This window comes from Danio rerio, chromosome 6 (genome assembly GCF_052040795.2).
Source record: "Danio rerio strain M-AB ecotype USA chromosome 6, GRCz13ab, whole genome shotgun sequence".
Taxonomy (NCBI): domain Eukaryota; kingdom Metazoa; phylum Chordata; class Actinopteri; order Cypriniformes; family Danionidae; genus Danio; species Danio rerio.
This window is the reverse complement of record NC_141026.1, coordinates 32,693,298-32,711,615: the sequence shown is the minus strand read 5'-3', so window position 1 is coordinate 32,711,615 and position 18,318 is coordinate 32,693,298. Positions and strand designations below refer to the sequence as shown.

General features: G+C 33.9%; 3 protein-coding genes across 31 annotated transcripts in view; 1 reads left to right on the top strand and 2 right to left on the bottom strand.

Moving 5' to 3' along the window:
* lepr (leptin receptor) overlaps positions 1-18,318 on the top strand; it is an 847,758-nt gene that overhangs the window by 817,662 nt on the left and 11,778 nt on the right. The gene's annotated exons all lie outside the window — the stretch shown is intronic.
* Positions 568-12,991, bottom strand: cldn34a (claudin 34a). Its single transcript, XM_087257490.1, has 2 exons — positions 12,902-12,991; positions 568-4,667 (listed from the first exon to the last, which is right to left on the bottom strand). Exon 2 carries the CDS (start codon positions 4,592-4,594, stop codon positions 3,869-3,871), a length of 726 nt encoding a protein of 241 aa, XP_087113616.1. The 5' UTR covers positions 4,595-4,667; positions 12,902-12,991; the 3' UTR covers positions 568-3,868.
* The window catches only part of shroom2a (shroom family member 2a), an 85,471-nt gene continuing 83,477 nt past the window's right edge, over positions 16,325-18,318 (bottom strand). For all 29 annotated transcript variants that reach the window (XM_087257380.1, XM_087257386.1, XM_087257364.1 and 26 more), the window contains one exon: positions 16,325-17,485. In XM_087257380.1, coding sequence (XP_087113506.1) covers positions 17,213-17,485 — 273 coding nt within the window. In that variant the 3' untranslated portion in view covers positions 16,325-17,212. The remainder of the gene's footprint in view (positions 17,486-18,318) is intronic.

Here is an 18,318-nt window from a genome sequence, read left to right as displayed (position 1 = left end):
GTATTTGTACATGTGTTGTACATAACTTCATATATACACAGACACTTTTCAAAAGTTTGGGCTTAGAAATATATTTTTTAAACACATTAAATTTATGAGAAGGGATTGTAAATACTTTTAAAGACTGTGCTTAACCATTGTCATTCCCTATTTGCAAAACAATGTGAAATAATCATTGCCTGTTGTTTGTGATTGATGTATGTTTTTTCATTTGAACAATCTTAATCACTGCATTATAACAATGCTTGTTGTTGTTGAAAAGTTTTTTAAAATTACTTTTGTTAACATTTTGAGTGGTCTGAAATGAATTATTCTGTTATTGTAGAGATTTAATTTTACACACAGTATGTGTCTTCTGTACATTGTACGAGTCAAAATGATAGATTTTTCTTTTATATGAAATAATAGTTAAGAAGACATTTTGTATTTTCCTACTGTAAAATAAAAATAATATATATTTGATTAATAGGCAGTTCATTCCGCTGTGGCGACCCCGGATTAATAAAGGGACTAAGCCGGCAAGAAAATGAATGAATGAATGATTTGATTAGTAATACGCAATGAAAATATTTTGAACAACTTTAATGATGATTTTCTCAATATTAATTTTTTTGAAACCTCATATTATAGATTTTTAAAAGGTTGTATATCGATCAGACACTCAAAAAAACAAAAACATTTTTGCTAATTCAAAATGAGCTAAAACAACACACTTCTTGAGATTTCCTTAGGACAACTTAATTGTTTTGTGTACAATCCACACAATTTGTTATAAGTGTTAAGTTAGCTTAATCAATTTGTGTTGGGACATGAATAAATTGTGTGAAACACTGCTGTCTTTACAGTGAATGATATCCAATCCAAACAAACCAGAATTAATTGAAAGCGAATTTATTCGGCTTTCATATGATGTACAAAACTCTTTCTCCAAATATTGACACCTGAGGCTTGTTCTTGTGATTCATGGTCCTGTTTCTTATACAATGTATTGTTTCATACAACTAAACTGTCAATAAATGGCACTGTGTTAACTTCAAAATTGTCTAAGCAGAGATCAAGGTCCAATGATGCAATTCATAAATGCAAAACATCAATAAATCACAAGATAGAGGCAATTGTTGATTTTCAGAAAGTGTTCCATGGTGTAAATGTACTTTTCACACTTGTAATTTAGATGTGGGTTCACACTGCATTTTACCTTAGGGTCATGAACACTGCTGTGGAGTGGCTTAACAGCTTTTACCTTGTGCAGTGTAAAACAACACTGTTTAAAAAAATCGAGATGCTTAGCAAGTTAGCAACTGACAGCCAATTATGTTCCTAATATTTAAAGGGCCTAGACAGTGACTGAAACCATGATTACATTTAAATGGACATCAGTAATCGAATTATTTGCCTAAAATAATAATAAGCTAATGGTGTTTATACGAGTTGCTTTTTGAATGTTTCTTTCATGATCCCATTTTACATGTTAGCACATAATTTGATTAACGTCATTGCGTCACCACACTATCCGCATTTCCTCTGGAGTTTCATGTAGTTTCGGGTGTTTAATTTTTAGTTTGTTGACTTTAACTGCAGTTTGGCGCTTTCACATTTACTCGGTAACATTTCATGTATGCCCCCCAATACCGTTCCACCATGCTCACTCTTGATTACCTCTGATACTGTACTATTTAGCGTTTTGTTGATAGCGACATATACTGGAGCCGAGGAGGAGGTTGTTTGGCACAACTTGCATCAATACTTCAGGTTGGACTATCAAAACACTATCGTGAAAGAAATTATCCTGATAGTTGGATAAATCGATTTGTTTGCACAGCCCTAGTCACAATAAAATCGAATTGTTGGTGTCCATGTAAACCTATGTGAATTTGGTGAACCAATAGAGTGATTAATTGATTCTTACTTTTACAGTAAAATTCATTCATAGAAACACTTGCTAGTATAGCTTTAAATACAATATGAGTATGTGCAATTCTTTATGTTAACATGTCACATGCTGTGTTCACACAATCAGTTACATTAATAAAAATTAGTAAAAAGGATGTTTAAAGCAAAGATATTTTAGGAAAGTGATTCATGTGTAAGAGGATGACTATGCAGGATTAAGTATCATCATGGATAAAGTACGAGCAGTGGCGCAAAAAGGGGGTATGCAGTATATGCGGCGCATAGGGGCGCCACACATGGGGGGCGCCATTGTGCCAAAACTATTTTTGAAATTATCCATATTAAAAGTTTCAAATAATATATATTTATTTTTTGTTAAAAATGTTTATTTAGCATTTTATACGCATATAATATTGTATTTTATTAAATTAAAAAATCATTCCACCCATCCCCCCCATTTTTCATACCATATACATGTTTTTATGAATTAATGTATCATATTGATTCATCAGGCCTTTTGGTAACTTCTTAGTTCAAAACAATTTAATTTTAGCTACAAACAAAGTTATAACATTTCAATTAAATAGAACATTTCACACAGTTTGTTTCTGTTTGTTTTTTTACACTAAATATTTGACAGTCTTTTTTATTTCACTTTTAGCAGTTTCAGTCAATTGTTCTTGCAAATACAGACCTTACACTTCTCACAGTATGCATGTGAGAAGTAATTGCAATGTTTTTTGCCCTTTAGGACTCCCATGTCTATCATTTTGTTTTGACAAATGTAGTACAAAAAGTCCAAAAGCAAGGCTAGTCAAGGTGCTATAATCATTTAGTAAGGGAAAATTAAATTGAGAAGAAATTTGGGGTGGTATGAGATGCATTTCTTTGCGACTTAACATGCTTAATGTAATTATACCTTTTACTACTTCATACTATTTCAGTTGTGTTCAGAACTGTGATACTGTATTTTTTGAAGCATATTGATATCTTTATGAAAAAATATCTTTAATTTATTGATGGAAATATTTTCCACATTTCATCACTTGCCTGTTTTAAAATATAGTTGGATTGAAGGGGGGCACGCAAAAGTTCAGTAAGTAAGCCGCATACCCATCAGTAAATGTGCAGTTGCGCACCTGCGTACGAGTAGTATAAATCATGGAAAAAAGAACTGAGTATTGTTTATCAAGAGTTTAATATGACCCAAGGTTAACTGTGTTAAGTGTGAAAAGTCCCATAGTTAACCCTGTGTCAATGATAATCGGTGTTTCCATGTTTCATGCTTCACACTGCGTAAAATAAACACTGGGTTAGAATTAATTTCTGGGTATTCATAAAGTGCCATGCAATCCACTTGATTTAAATTTTTTTTTTTACTGATTGGACAAACGCAGCATTGCACGTCCATATGCTGTATTATCACACATTTTACCCAAATGAATTTTTACCCAAAGTTTACCCAAATGAAACTGTCTCCAAATGTCACGTATTCTATAGCTATTCTAAATTTTTTAATCAGATAATCTGGATCATTCTGTTTTTCAAATTGCAGTGATTTCATTATTGTACAAACATGTAAATAAGGCTTGTGATTAGCTGTCTGCTGCTTGTTCTGTATTTTCATTAAATAAATAAACAAACAATGGTTTGGTAACAAAATCTTACCCCCCCAAACTTTTGAAATATATCTACATACATTTAACAAGCATAGCATTTGTGTCCTGCATATCACATAACAAAAATAAGAGAAACAAAAATTGATATGCGACCTGTAATAGGACTGATATCAATACAATTCAAACTGCTTGCCTTTATTCATATCACTAAATTATGAAATATTCAAATTATAATAAAATAATTTTAATAAAGTATATTATATTTAGATATAAACAAGTTCTCCTCAAACAGTCCAAAATGAGTATTTTAGATCTTTCAAAGTCTTTCCACACAGTTATGGATTTAAATAGCGCTTCTAAGCTTCAAAGGCAGTGTTGATTATCCCTTCATCCACACTCTCTTTAATTACACCAAAACAGCCTTCATTCCTTTGACTTTTGTCAAAATGTCCCTTTTCTTCACTCAAAGGCATCTTGGTTTTAGGATACCTGTAGCACATTAATAGTAGTCCACTTACAATGAGTAGACAACCTGCACCGATCCCAATTCCGATCCCAGGACCCACTTCCTGTTTTACAGGAGTGGAAGGCAAGTAAAATTCAGGAGGAAAATCTATAGTGAGATTGGCCAGAACCGAACTCATATTCCAAAAGACAGGGACCAGCGAACACGTGGCAGTCAACCAATACAAGCAACCCGCCATCACAAACGCCAACCTGACATGGCCACCGTCCACCCCGAAGATGGCGTTTCTCACTGCATATCCAGCCAGCAGGTTCGCAACAACCCCTACGCCAATAGCGATCATGCAAAGCACCTGAGCAGCTGCAATCTCTGGAGGAGTGAAGGAATCTGTAAGGCCGATGCTTTTGCAGATCTCCGCAGAGTCCAAAACGTGGCTGTTGAAACAGGCCCTCCAAACGCCCACCCAGGCCACTCCACCGGTGATGACCGTCATATTGTCTACGTACCAAATCCTCCAGTCGTTCACGCCAGAAACAGAGGCCGTCATTATCCATGCTACAAACCCCAACACCAGACCTGCAAACTGCCGGTGGACAGATTGCGCCAGGTAAGCCATTTCTGAAACACAAATCTCCTCAGGATTGGCAGCTGTCCTTTGGGGTCATGGCTGCAGTTCAGTCACACCAATTCTGTCAGATAAAACACAGTAAAAAAACTATAGTTTTAGCAAATTTCCCGTGTTGGGTGTAGTTAGTTACAAAGTAACTAGTTACTGTAATTAGATTATTTTACACTGAAAAAAGAAAATTACAGTTAATTTTTAGGTAATTTTTTGCAGTTATATATAATTTACTTGAATTAAACAAGGCAAATAAATGAATAATAAACAGTTCAGTGTGAATCAATTCATAAAAGCAGAGTAATTGTATTTTCACTGTACAACTATATTATTGAATTGTATTTTCACTACACAAATTAAGATTTTAGATGTAGAAGCCTCATCAAATGTGCCATCTGAAATTTTCTTCCAAATCTAGCATTTTCCTCAGCCTGTGTGTTTCTTCTCAATGATCTTACTTTAAAAGCAATCACAATAACATATTCTAAACCTACATCAAATTTACATTTCTAAACCTACATTAGGTCTAAAGTAAAAAAAATCTATTTAGAAGAAAATTTCAGACAGCTTTTATTCTGAACTGTCAAAATATATATTTTGCAGAATAATTACATTTATTAACTAAAGATGGATACATTTGTATGACAATTACGCATGCTTGAGAAATAAAGAACTGAGTATGAAATTCATCAGTGTCAATATAGGGTGTGTATGAAATCCATCTGCATTGCTTTAAAACTTCAAAATGTTTAACTTGACTTTTTAACCAAATAATTCAAGAGTTTACACCCCTTGCACACCGGGACGCTTTTTGCTCGTGTTTTCAGTCAACGTTTAGCGCCTCGTGACTAAATAAAGGTCGTCAATAGGTGCGTTCGACATGAAGCTCAGCTGCAGCCGGTGATCAACGAGATTAGCCGAGCGCAGGCGGGGGCGGAGTTGAAAACGGAGCCGTCAAGACGGACAGCTGGACACTTCGGGACTCAAAGTTGCTGCAGTCATGATGACCGATCACATGGCGTCATCATATTTTTTTGTTATTTTTATTTATAACAACAAAACATTTACAAATAAAACAGAATACAATCTCTAAAAACTATAGTTCCTTTTTAAACAATAAGAGAGAATTATGAATAAAATATATAACAAATGCATGAGAGAAATAAGAGGAAATGAGAGGTTAATATAAACATAAAAACGAACAGGTCTATTAAATACAAAGCAATAAGCATAAATTCTAGGAGTTAAACATCAATCTTTAGGCTAATACTTCTTGTTTGAATATGCTAAAAATGGGTTTACATATATGTACATTTATAGATATAAAAATGTCCAATGTAAAAAGCAAAACAAGGTGTTTTGATTAGGTCTTAATAAATGAGATTATTTTGGATAATGAATGAATTTTCAAAAAAGCACTTTAATCCAAAAAGATTGTGTTGAAAAGAACAAAAGGTGAAATAAGTGAGCTATGTAGAAGTTTCCCAGAAAGAGCAGGTAGCCTTTAAACTGCTAGACAGAAAATAAAATATATATTTATATTATAATAATAAAACCATTTTATAATTATTTAATAAAATAGTTCTTTACTTTAATTTGTTAAGAGAGCTTTAGGGTGGCAGGATCAATGATGATTTTCTTATTTCAAGTCTGTAATTTAGGTTATTCACTAAAATATATCATTTAAATCGTTCATGGAGATGAATGCAGTAAATAGTCTGTATAAAAAAAATAAATAATAAACCTGTGCAAACAAGCTAACCTTTATAACCAGATTACTTAACAAAAGATGATACTGCAGTAAAATATTGGTAGTCTTTTAATAAGCAAGATGTGTACAGGATAGAGAGGGTGTGAAAAGTGAATTGTTTGTTTTGAAACTTTTGAATCGGAATTTGTCCAATTATAAACCCGAAATACACGTGTTTGTTGTCATGTGGTGAACTCGGCCAATCGTGTAATATCGGTGTCGTCATCAAAGCTCCTGCAGTCGCTCTTCAGAAGCTGCACGGTCTGAGTTTGCCGTCTGATCTCGGAGCGCTGTCGCGGTACTTTGATGCCACATGTGACAGTCACGTGGCGTCGGCGCAGCATCAATCCGGACAAGATTTCTAACCAGAATGCACCGCTTTAAGACAGATTTCGATCGATCTGCGCAGCGCTGCATGAAGTCGAACGCACCTAATGTGATCGTGCACACCAACACGCAAAACGCCAGGCGCAAAAGCGTCATTAAAAAAAAAACGCCTCATGCTTATTTTTTTGTTTTGACGTACGACGTTAAAACCTTTTCCACCAATCAGATTGGCACTTTAGTTCACGAGCACAGAGCTGCTGAAGTTACAGTAAAGAGCACTTGGAGGCGCTCAAGCGCAAAACTGTCAATGCGAGCGCACATTAAAGAAGATGCCCAGAGGCGGCTATATGAACGTGAAGCTGCTTATTGCACTGGTGAACAATAATCATTTCTTCATTGCTAGAGCTGGAGCTGCTACTTGAACAATCAATAACAACAAGTATGTCAACTTTGTCTTCTTCTTTTGTTAAAAGTGGGTGTCAGAAGCTTAAAGTTGTGTAGCACCATCTAACATCAAGGAGTGATTTTGCAAACTCTTCTGCTTGACGCCAGTGAAATCAATTAGGTTTGAATCCGGAAAAACGTCTTGAAAAGTGCTGACAGTAAACGCAAACGAAAAGCGTCCTGCTGTGTACGAGCCTTTAGATATTGCTTGATATTAATAGCAGGTTTGACATGCTGTCCTGGGAGAAAACCCTAGCTTTGGAGATAATTGAGAGCAGGGCTCCCGTCTGGTCCATGAGCATTTAAGGGGTAACGAGATCAGGTAGTTCTTCAGAGCTCCCCATTGCAAAAGAGGAAAAGGGGGAGATGGGGTGGATGGGGGGATTCTTCCTTCATTTATATATTAATTTTCTTTTCGGCTTAGTCCCTTTATTAATTTAGGGTCACCACAGAAGAATGAACTGCCAACTTATCCAGCATATTTTTTACACAGCGGATGCCCTTCCAGCCGCAACCCATCACTGGAAAACATTCATACACTCTCATTAACACACACACTCTCATACACTACGAATTTGAGAATTTTAGCATACTCAATTCACCTGTACCACATGTTTTGGACTGTGGGGGAAACCAGAGCATCCAGAGGAAACCCATACAAACAAAGGGAGAACATGCAAACTCCAAACAGAAATGCCAACTGACCCAGCCGAGGCTCGAACCAGCAACCTTCTTGCTGTAAGGCGACAGCACTACCTACTGCGCCACCTCGTTACCCGTGGGGATTTTTTTTTTCTTTGAAAAAAATGGAGATGTAAGGTGAGATGGGTTATTTATTTTGAGTTTGGAATAATCCGATTGGTTTACAAATGATTGCAGGAGAGAGACCAGCCGCAATCAATTATATAATGTGCTTCTCTCGAAATTAATTTGTGAAACTTTACTTATGTTAAGGTGGCTCAGTGGTTAGTACTGTTGCCTCACAGCAAGCCAAGGGAAAATAAATGAATAAATCTTTTAAATTCAATTGTTCATGCGTTGTGATTTATATGAAGTTTTGGCATTATGGAGTCCAGTTAAATTCCCTATTGAGTAATTAAATTATTTTCAGACCTGTTGATCAAACAATGTTAAAGATGTAGTTAATAATTAATTACTTTTTTATCAGCTTATCTAACAATGAGTCATTTTGTCAGTTGCATCAAATGACATTACAGACATTTCAATTAAATGCTCCTTTTGACATTCTGTTTATTAAAGAATACTGAACTAGTACTAGTACAGCATTTTTGTATTTTATATATATATATATATATATATATATATATATATATATATATATATATATATATATATATATATATATATATATATATATATATATATATATATATATATATTTATTCATTCATTTTCTTGTCGGCTTAGTCCCTTTATTAATCCAGGCTTGCCACAGTGGAATGAACCGCCAACTTATCCAGCAAGTTTCCCAATTGGGTAGGCTAAATTGTCCGTAGTGTATGAGTGTGTTTGTGGGAAACATCCACAAACACACTCATACACTACGGACAATTTAGCCTACCCAATTCATCTGTACCGCATGTCTTTAGACTGTGGGGGAAACCGGATCACCTGGAGGAAACAATGCGAAGGAAGGGAGAACATGCAAACTCCACACAGAAACAGCAACTGAGCTGAGGTTCAAACCAGTGACCCAGCGACCTTCTTGCTGTGAGGCGACAGCACTACCTACTGCACCACTGCCTCCCATATAAATTATAGATAGATTTTAACAAACTTTCATTTTGGTATCTTTAAAACCAGATTGAGCACTATCCATTCAGTTTTTTCTTTTAAAGTGCTAAAGAACTAATATTGTTAAAACTAGAAATGCATCTCCTTTTTTAAAACTACTCCATATAATGTTTACTCCATATAATAATTGTACAAATCCAAGTATTAAAAAATATTTCAAATGTTCAAAAATATTGAATATTTATTTAGTAAAACAAGCATTGGGGCAGCACGATGGCGCAGTGGGTAGCACAATCACCTCACAGCAATGTCGCTGGTCTGAACCCTGGTTGGGTCAGTTGGCATTTCTGTATGGAGTGTGCAAGTTCTCCCCGTGTTTGTGTGGGTTTCCTCCGTGTGCTCCGTTTTCCCCCACAAGTCCAGAGACATGCGGTACAGGTGAATTGGGTAAGCTAAAATTGTCCGTGGTTAATGAATGTGAATGAGAGTGCATGGGTGTTTCCCAGTGATGGGTTGCAGCTGGAAGGGCATCCGCTGCACACTCTCAGAAATAAAGGTACGCGAGCTGTCACTGGGGTGGTACCTTTTCAAAAGCTATCAATTTGTACCTGACAGGTCCATATTAATACCTCAAGGGTACATAATAGTACCTAAAAAGTACAAAAGTGTTCCTTTTAAAATTTTTAGGTACTAATATATACACTAATATATACTTTTAAGGTACGAGTATGAACCCTTTAAGTATAAATGAGTACTTTTTGAAAAGGTACCACCCCAGTGACAACTCCTGTACCTTTATTTCTGAGAGTGTTTATTTTTGTCTTTTTCAGAGATAAATAAACAATATAATAAAAAAGAAAATGATGTTAAGCTGTTGGAAATACCATTAAAAATAACTGTTAAGCTTTTTACTGTATTTTCCTATAAATGCCCAACACTGCATTCAATGGGCCTTTGTACCTTCCACTAAATGACAGTAGAGAGAACACAGGAAAAAACAGCGGAGAATGCCCTGGGAATGGGACTGGCACATGACGCAAACTGGATTGAAAATCAGCATCCCGCTGTGCCACAACCCTGACAGTAACAGCCATCTTGAAGACAATTCACAAAAAGTAAATGTCTGAATAAAAACAAAGTGCTTCCTTTGGACACAATAGGGCATGGTCAAGCAACTAAATGGTTTTCACATATAGCACAAGTAGGGGGAAAAGAAAGAATGGAAAGAGGCGAAAAAAGATTCTGGTCTGAAGGTCAAGCAAAAGAGTGCACATTTAAGACCAAACAGAGGATAAAGAGAGAGAACAAGATAGAGAGAGAGAGAGCAATAGAGAGAGAGATTTCCTGCCTAGTTTGCACACATGGGGTTCTGGAATGTTCCAGGATAAGCCGAAAGGTAATTTACAAAAATCAGTTTCTTTACGCACAGGAATTGAGGTGGGAAGAAATGAATACAGCTTTGGGGAATTGATTTCCTTAACATTTTTCCAACACCCAGTGGCTCATCCATGCTATATGCCTAACTTTTTTCATGCACTCAACTGTAAGTATTGAGATTGGGGCATTTTATTGATAGTGAAAACATACAAAATACAGTTTTAAGCATTTTTAATAGAAATGTATCATTTTGTTTTGTCTGGATTTCAGTTGTGATACATATTCCTAAAAGCTAAAATAATTTGTTATTAACTTCTTAATTATTTTGTATTTAGCTAATTATTGTTCTTTTCTCATTAAAAAAAATCTCAAATTCAACAGCGCTTACACTAAACCTTTACTCATATCAACATTGCAGTTTTATTAATATCAACATAGGCTACTCAAGGTTTTTACAGCAATATGTTAATGGGTCATTATCACTATAAAGTGCCTTTGAGACATCAACATTTTCAAAACAAAAAATAAAAGTTTTTTTTTTTTAATTTATTTAACCACATAGTTGTATTAATTAGACATTGGGCTGTAAGAAATTAATGATATAAGCTCCTGAACTTTATCTGCAAGCAGTAAAACAGTAAAAAAAAAAAAAAAACTCAAATAGTGTCAACCCTGTCATGGACAAATTCAAAGTAGCATAAGTATATTTTCATTGCAGTGTGATTATAAAATGGATATTTTCAGAAAGGGAAAAAGTCAATTTATAATAATGAAATAATGGGCAAAACATTTATTTCCCAATAAAATATACAATCGTTGCACATTCTTTTCAAAATAAAACCCAAAATATAAAATATTCTGTCAAACTTTCAAACAATGGTAACTGGTCCTCATTGGTTTATTAAGAAACCACACAAGATGTTTGCTGAGGTTATAAATAAGTTGTTTATTTTCATAAAAAACAAGATGACATAGTGGACACTGCCATGGCAGGGTGGCCAAAGGCCTTATTAATGAACTAAATATAGAGGAAAATTTGAAAAACAGCAGGCACAAAAAGAAAATTTAAAGGCTTACTATAAAAGAGTTGTAAAGGTTTTCCAGAATTCAACTTCTGTTTTTACTAATTACTGCAAACCAGAGCCACCATGTCACATCTTCTGATATCAATATGCAAATTAAAGGGAAAAAAAGCAGTTGTTGTCCTTTAAATTTAAATAAATTTGCTAATGAATGTAAATCTTTACATTGTACTGGAGGAGTGAAGGGAATGTTGGAGAAAACTCAAGTTAAACGCCTTAATAACACTCTTTTAGAAAAAGGTAAATAATTAAATACAGATGTTCACATAAATGTACAAATACTTAGGGCTATATTTTTACTACAAACAGTCAATGAGCTCCATTATATGGAATTTAAAAAGATATCCTTTATATAGACTGAGTAAGATATTGCCAAAAGGTTCGTATTGTCCATTCATGTATTGCATCTACTACTGTAGTAAGTGTGTGTATAAGTGTTTTAACATAAAAACATTAACTAATTAAAAATAAAATATTAAATAAATAAATACATAAATAAAGTGTCAATATGCATATGTCCACCCTGTCAGGATTTGTGACAGTGTGGACAATGACAGGGAGGACATTTTTGGCTAAAGATAGCATTTATTCAACACATGTTTTACCTGCAGCTGGCAAAGTGTTTTCCTGTTGAATTTATTTGTACTCCGTGTAAAAGCTGTATTTTTGACTTCTGAATTGATTTTATATTAATTAATATTTCACTATGACAGGGTGGTTGACATGTTAAGCTCTCCAGACATTCAGTTTTGAACACAATATGAGGAAAAAAAGGAAACTGTACAGATAGTTACTATGTGCACATTAGATGTTTTAGCTTCCTCTGAAGAAAGTTAAAATGGATGGGCATGCCAACGAGTACATCAGAGGGTTTTTTAAAGCGCCATTACCACATCATGACAGGGTGGACAGCAATCTCAAGGACACGTGCAAAATAATTCATAATATTATGAAAACAAAATAAAAGTTATTAAAATTATTTTTTTGCCAACTAACTTTTTAAAGACAATATAAAAATCTTTTTCATTTCGTCTAATACACAATTTGCTTGTCATATAGCATTTTATTCTACAGTTGTTTGGGGGAAATGTATTTTTCTAGCTATTTGCAGTACGTTTTAACATTTGCAGGGATAGAAATTGATTTCCAAAATCCCCTCTGTAAAAACAGAGTAAAACAAGGATTTGTTTTAACCTGCCTTTGCTCAATGTTTAGAATTTTGTGACATACGACAATGAATTCGCAAATATTTCATCAAATAGCACTATTTGCATATTAACATTTAAGAAAACTAACAAAGAAATATGATTCTATGGGTTTTCATCCTATTCACCTGTTTTTACCTTAATATATTATACAGCAAAAATGTACACACGTCACATGTATGTTGCTAATGTAATGTCTAATCTGTACATAATTCTTCTATTGATACGACTCGTTCGGTGTTTCCAGGCGGCTCTCCGGCTCGTTAGAAGTGTAACCTCTGTCAGTGTTGTGTAAAACTGATGTTTCGTAAAGTCAAAGTGTACACAAATATAATATATCACACAATAACAAACACACCCTTACCTGTGAAGCATGTTTGATGTATGAAGCATCTTTGAAATTGTCAGTTTATCCAAAACACAAAACCCTTCACCTTCAGCGTTCATATGACACAAGAGGAAAAGACATTTACAGTACAAGTCAAACATAGCTGGGGTTAATGATTAATGTGGCAAATCCAATAAATGGATAAGAGAAGGCGTCGACGAACGTCTGTGCAAAACAATGACTACCAATGTTTTTTTCATTGACTTTCCGTAGGCCCATTGCTGTCATCATTAACTTCAAACTTCTCTTTAAGATATCATGAATGGTTTGTTGCGGTCTATACGGTCAGTTCAGCTTGACGTACGGTAAATGTTTGAGGTAAAAATAGTCGAGAACTTACCTTTGTGTAAGTACAATATGCATAAGCTAATTGCCTCGTTTTATCTGTAAAAACATATACTTGCTAAAAGCACCCTTACACTCAGCAACCTTTGTCATACTGTCAGATGTGGAGAGACAAGCGTTAAAGGGAAAGTTAATACTGTCGTAATTTTCAAATCACTTTACACAGAACTATTTGATTTTCTTTCTTCTGTTCACACAAAGGAAGACATACTGAAGAATGAAGGGGACAAACTTCCATATTAAAGTAAAATTAATATTAGGTTATAATTTTGTATAAATGGTATAAACATTTTTTTTAAACTAAAAGCTTTTTAAATTTTAGGATGGTGTCATCACAAAAGGATGAAAACATATGGGCGTCTGAGGAGTGAAAACTTAAAAAAAAAAGTTTTCTTTTAAAAAAAGTTAGTTTTTTGTTACAGTTCTGCTTTTTAGATTTTATAATAACATGTTTGAGTAGAGATGACTGTATATTATACATTGTTCCATCAGAAATATGCACGGATATGACACAGTATTATGTAAGATGTGCTTTTGTTTTGTTCTGCCCACAGTTGCATGATTTCATAGATATGTCAAAGTCTCTTTCCTGATTGGCTAAGACAATAACACTTTATCTGAAGTTAAATATTACTTAAGACGCAGATAATGAGAGTCATTGCCAGCAACTGCTTCATGAAAAAAGAAAAAAGTAATAGAAAAAAAATCTGCTTTACTGAAACACTCTTCCTACTGTTTGATCTGATACTGAAAATCTACTGAAAATATAAACTAGTAAATTAAAAGTTACATACATTTTAGATGAAACTGTTTAATAATCTGATAAAAAATAATGAAAGAATATTGCATGTTTAAAATTACTTATATAGTATTTACATGGGATTCAGTGGCAGTCATACAATTGACTAATACCATTTATTAAATGCCATTTGAAAATACCATTCAATTTATCTCTAAACCTCCACAAGTGAGACAGACATTTCCGTTTGGTATAATAAAAGAGTCTTGGGTGACAGATACACCTGGTATTTCTACTATGGTATCCGAAACCAAGAACATTTGTGCTATACTGCTTCCAGACCAGTGAGTGTCAGTATAAAGCAACATTCCTCTGTATGACAAGACAACATTTTTTGCTTTAAAAGCTCTTAAAAACGTCCCTTTTAAAGCAGCAATTATATGTAAATGGAATTCGACTCACAGTTTGTTTAAAAAAACAAAACAAAAAAAAGAATAATACTTATTCTTTTAACTACCCCACCAAGAAAAAAAATGTTTGAATTGCATTTCTTAACTCCTAATGTCGCTAGTTGACACCCTCAAGTCATTATTTAAAAATGCTAAAGACATGGTCAACCGTTTGGTAGAGTTTCAGTCAAAGGGTTAAATAGCCATCAATATAACACATAAAGGTTTAGCTTTCAGAATTATATAGATTGAACATCTATGACAGTCAAAATCCTTTTTATAAATTTTGACTAAGAAACTGTATTTTGGTGTGGAGCATTGTTGCTTTTAGATAATCTTTTGTGTTAGCTCATTAAAAAAGGAATTTCGGTAATAAATTACCTTCATTCATCTTCAGAGCACGAATTAAAACATTTTAGAAATAAATCTGAAAACTCTCTTATCCTCCAGCTTCAATGCTAAGTCTTTAATTTCTGTATGCCTATGAACTATACTCTCATTCTTGTGTAACAGGCAAGTAACTTTGCTGCTGTAACATGGCTGCAGTACGCACAATGACATTACATAGTGCTGTTACATAGTTAGCTGAGGACTATTTTCAGGTGCTGTCATTATTTATATATTATAAATTTGATAGATATTTATATTAATATCAATTAATGTTCAATCGGTCTTAGTTCGTAAAGCAATTATAGAAAAGTCAAGCTTTTCAAGTCCCCATGACCTGGAAGCCGCAACCATTTTCTTTATTTTATTTTTTCTCCGTATTGTGACGCAGTTCCTAGAGAGAAACGGTATATTAAATAAGAAAACAGTGGGTGTGGCTTGTTTTTTCTACTGCGAGCTGAATAGATGTAGCAAAGTAGGCATTTTATTCAGAAAGATGGGGAAAAGGGTTTGGGGAGAGTTATTACAACCTAACAGACTCCTCCTGCTCACCATTTCAGTTTGTTGTCAAAACTGACAGTTGGAGCAGCGTGATTAAATATGTTAGCTACGCCCATTTGCTAAGATAATAAGCAAATCTGACAATTTAACTAAAAGAAAAGTGCATTTACACATAAAAATTAAAGATTAGAAGGGCAAACAATCTTTTTTTCTAATGACGTGCACAAATGAATTGTTTACCACAAAACTAGAAATGTGAGCTAACAAAATCATACAGCTAGTTTTGATTTCTTGGGGACTTTAAATAGGAAAATTATAATTTTTTTATTTATTTTTTAAATATTGGATGAGATGCAAATGCTCTAATCAGGTTTATTGATGTATGCTAAGCTAAGCTAAAAGTTCTTATGACTTTTAGACCGAGATATTACCTTAACGCATTCAAAAATGATAAAACTCAACTGTTTAACTCTAGGGGACTTGCAAAATAAGCCTAAAAACTTTATTAACTAAATTGAGCATATTTCAGTGTTCTTTAAGAGAATCTGGACTGTAGCACAATTTAGTTAAATTTGATTTTGATGGGAAACAAATTAGAGCAAAAATGAACAAAATATGGAGGTTATGAAGGTTTTTTTTTTGCTGTTGTTGTCGAAAGTCCTTAATTGGCTATTTTGTAAAATGCTGTTCTACTTGCCTGGTATCATCACACATAAACTTCCTTTACATTTTAAGCAATGAAAATGTATTAAATCTAATAAAATTTGATTCATTTAATAACTGAATAATAAAATAATAATAGTAATAATTTTTTTTTTTTTATAGTTCATGAGCTGTGTTTAAATGTACATATTATAGACTAGAATATGATGCTTTTTCCTGAGTAATAACTTTAGATCTGTAATCACTTTGAATCTGACATCAAGAAATATCAAACCACAGTATAGATGGAACCGTTAAATAATACAGACACACAGCTTGAAGCAAAAGGCAGCGGGTATTTTATAGACAAGCACTGGAATAAAATTATATAGTTTAGGCAAGTCTCTGATATTCTTCAAACAACAGAATACTTAGTCAGCTCTAACTCTGAAGTTACAATGCATTTTAAGGTGATATACACATCTATAAAAAGCGTGCAGACTAAAGTGGTAGTTCGCCTGGCTAAAAATAAAGTGAAAGAGTACAATCTTAGCCTGCACTAGTTATATACAAAGATTCAAAAGGCTAAAATAAATTACTAAAAAATATCAATGAATTATTTTTTAACAGGACCAGGATGGTGACACAAGTCATTTGAAATAATGCACCACCAAAATCTCATTTTCAGAAGTTAATTACAACCTCCTGCTGTAAATAGCAACACAACTTGCATGTGCAAAGCTTGGATGGAAAATGAACGGAACTGAGATTTGAAGATTTTCTATTGGTATTCAGGTCTTTCACTGCCCTCTAGTGGTTTAAAACAAGAATAAGAGTTCACGTGGATCCAAAAAACGTCAAGGAATTGAATGAAAGGTGTTTAAAAATGATGATGATGATGATTATTATTATGATTTCGCCATATAATTTTATGGGTCGTGTAACATTAAAAGTTTACGAACGCAATAAAATCACTATAGAGGATAACAACGACTTTCTATAAAATCAGGTTTGGTCAAATCATGATGTGAACATCTGAACATGCCCAGCACTTTCAGGATCTTCACAAATCTTGCCAAAATGTCTGAGGCAGTAAAGGAGTACTCAATATATGACCTGAATGCAATTCCGCTGGCAGTAAGTGGACCACATTATTAAGTACTGCTTTGGAATCCTAGGCTGACGTCAAGAGAGACTGGCTCTAGATCAATGTTTATTAATCCGTCAGTTGATTATTCTCTGGTCCATTGGGAGACTGTCCATCAGACACTTGAGCTGCTCATCTCCCAGTTTGATCTTGTCCTCCAGCTTGCGTTGCTCGATAATAAGAGCGGATTTCATCTTGACAAAGTGCTCGTAGTCAGCCATACTCTCCTCAGGCAGGTAACTGGCCAGAATGTCGTAGACCACACGCTCTCTCCTGTCCAGGTTCTCCTTCAGCTCCTTGGCATCCTCGTGCTGACGAATCAGCAGTTTGCGTTTCTCTGTCAGAGTGCGCTGTGGAGAGAGCATGAATATTTCCATGTTAAAGTCTGCATCAAATGGAAGTTGCTGAGACTTTTATTTCAGTATGTTGATTTACTTTCAACTTAAACAGAATATTGAGTAGGGGGCGAGGCTTTCTTTTTGCTTCTCCAATTGTGGAAGAAAATGGTCAGACTTTGTTTGAAGATGACCAAAGCAAACTTCTTTTTAGTGGATTAACTTTTAACCCTAAATTCACAGATTAATTGTTCATTGTTCTAACTTATTTCAAAAGGACTTAATAGAATAATTCAGTCAAAATCATCCAAAGCAAAGTTTCTTTTAATAGCTTTTGTATATATATTTTCCAAATGTAACAATATATATATATATATATATATATATATATATATATATATATATATATATATATATATATATATATATATATATATATATATTGTATAGTGTGTGTGTGTGTGTGTGTGTGTGTGTGTGTAACAAGAGCCATTTGATGACATAAAAAAATATTTGTCCCAAATTATTATTTAATCATGACTTTACCACCATGCATAACAACTAGTCTGTCAGCTAGATTTTTTAAATAATTTGAAATATACAATAATTTAAATATTTTGTTGAGTACTGGTGAAAATACATATTTTGTTTTATTTTTGCATAAATACATCTGTTATGCTGGATTGAGATGGGACATCAATTTATTGTTTTCACTTTTCCCCTCATAACAGGTATTTGAAATAAGGTTGACACTTTCTTTGCATTTAAAATGCTTACTAAGAATATAAAATGATTTTAGTAAATTTGACCAAAATGTTACCTTTAGTCTTTGACCATTGTGTGTGTGT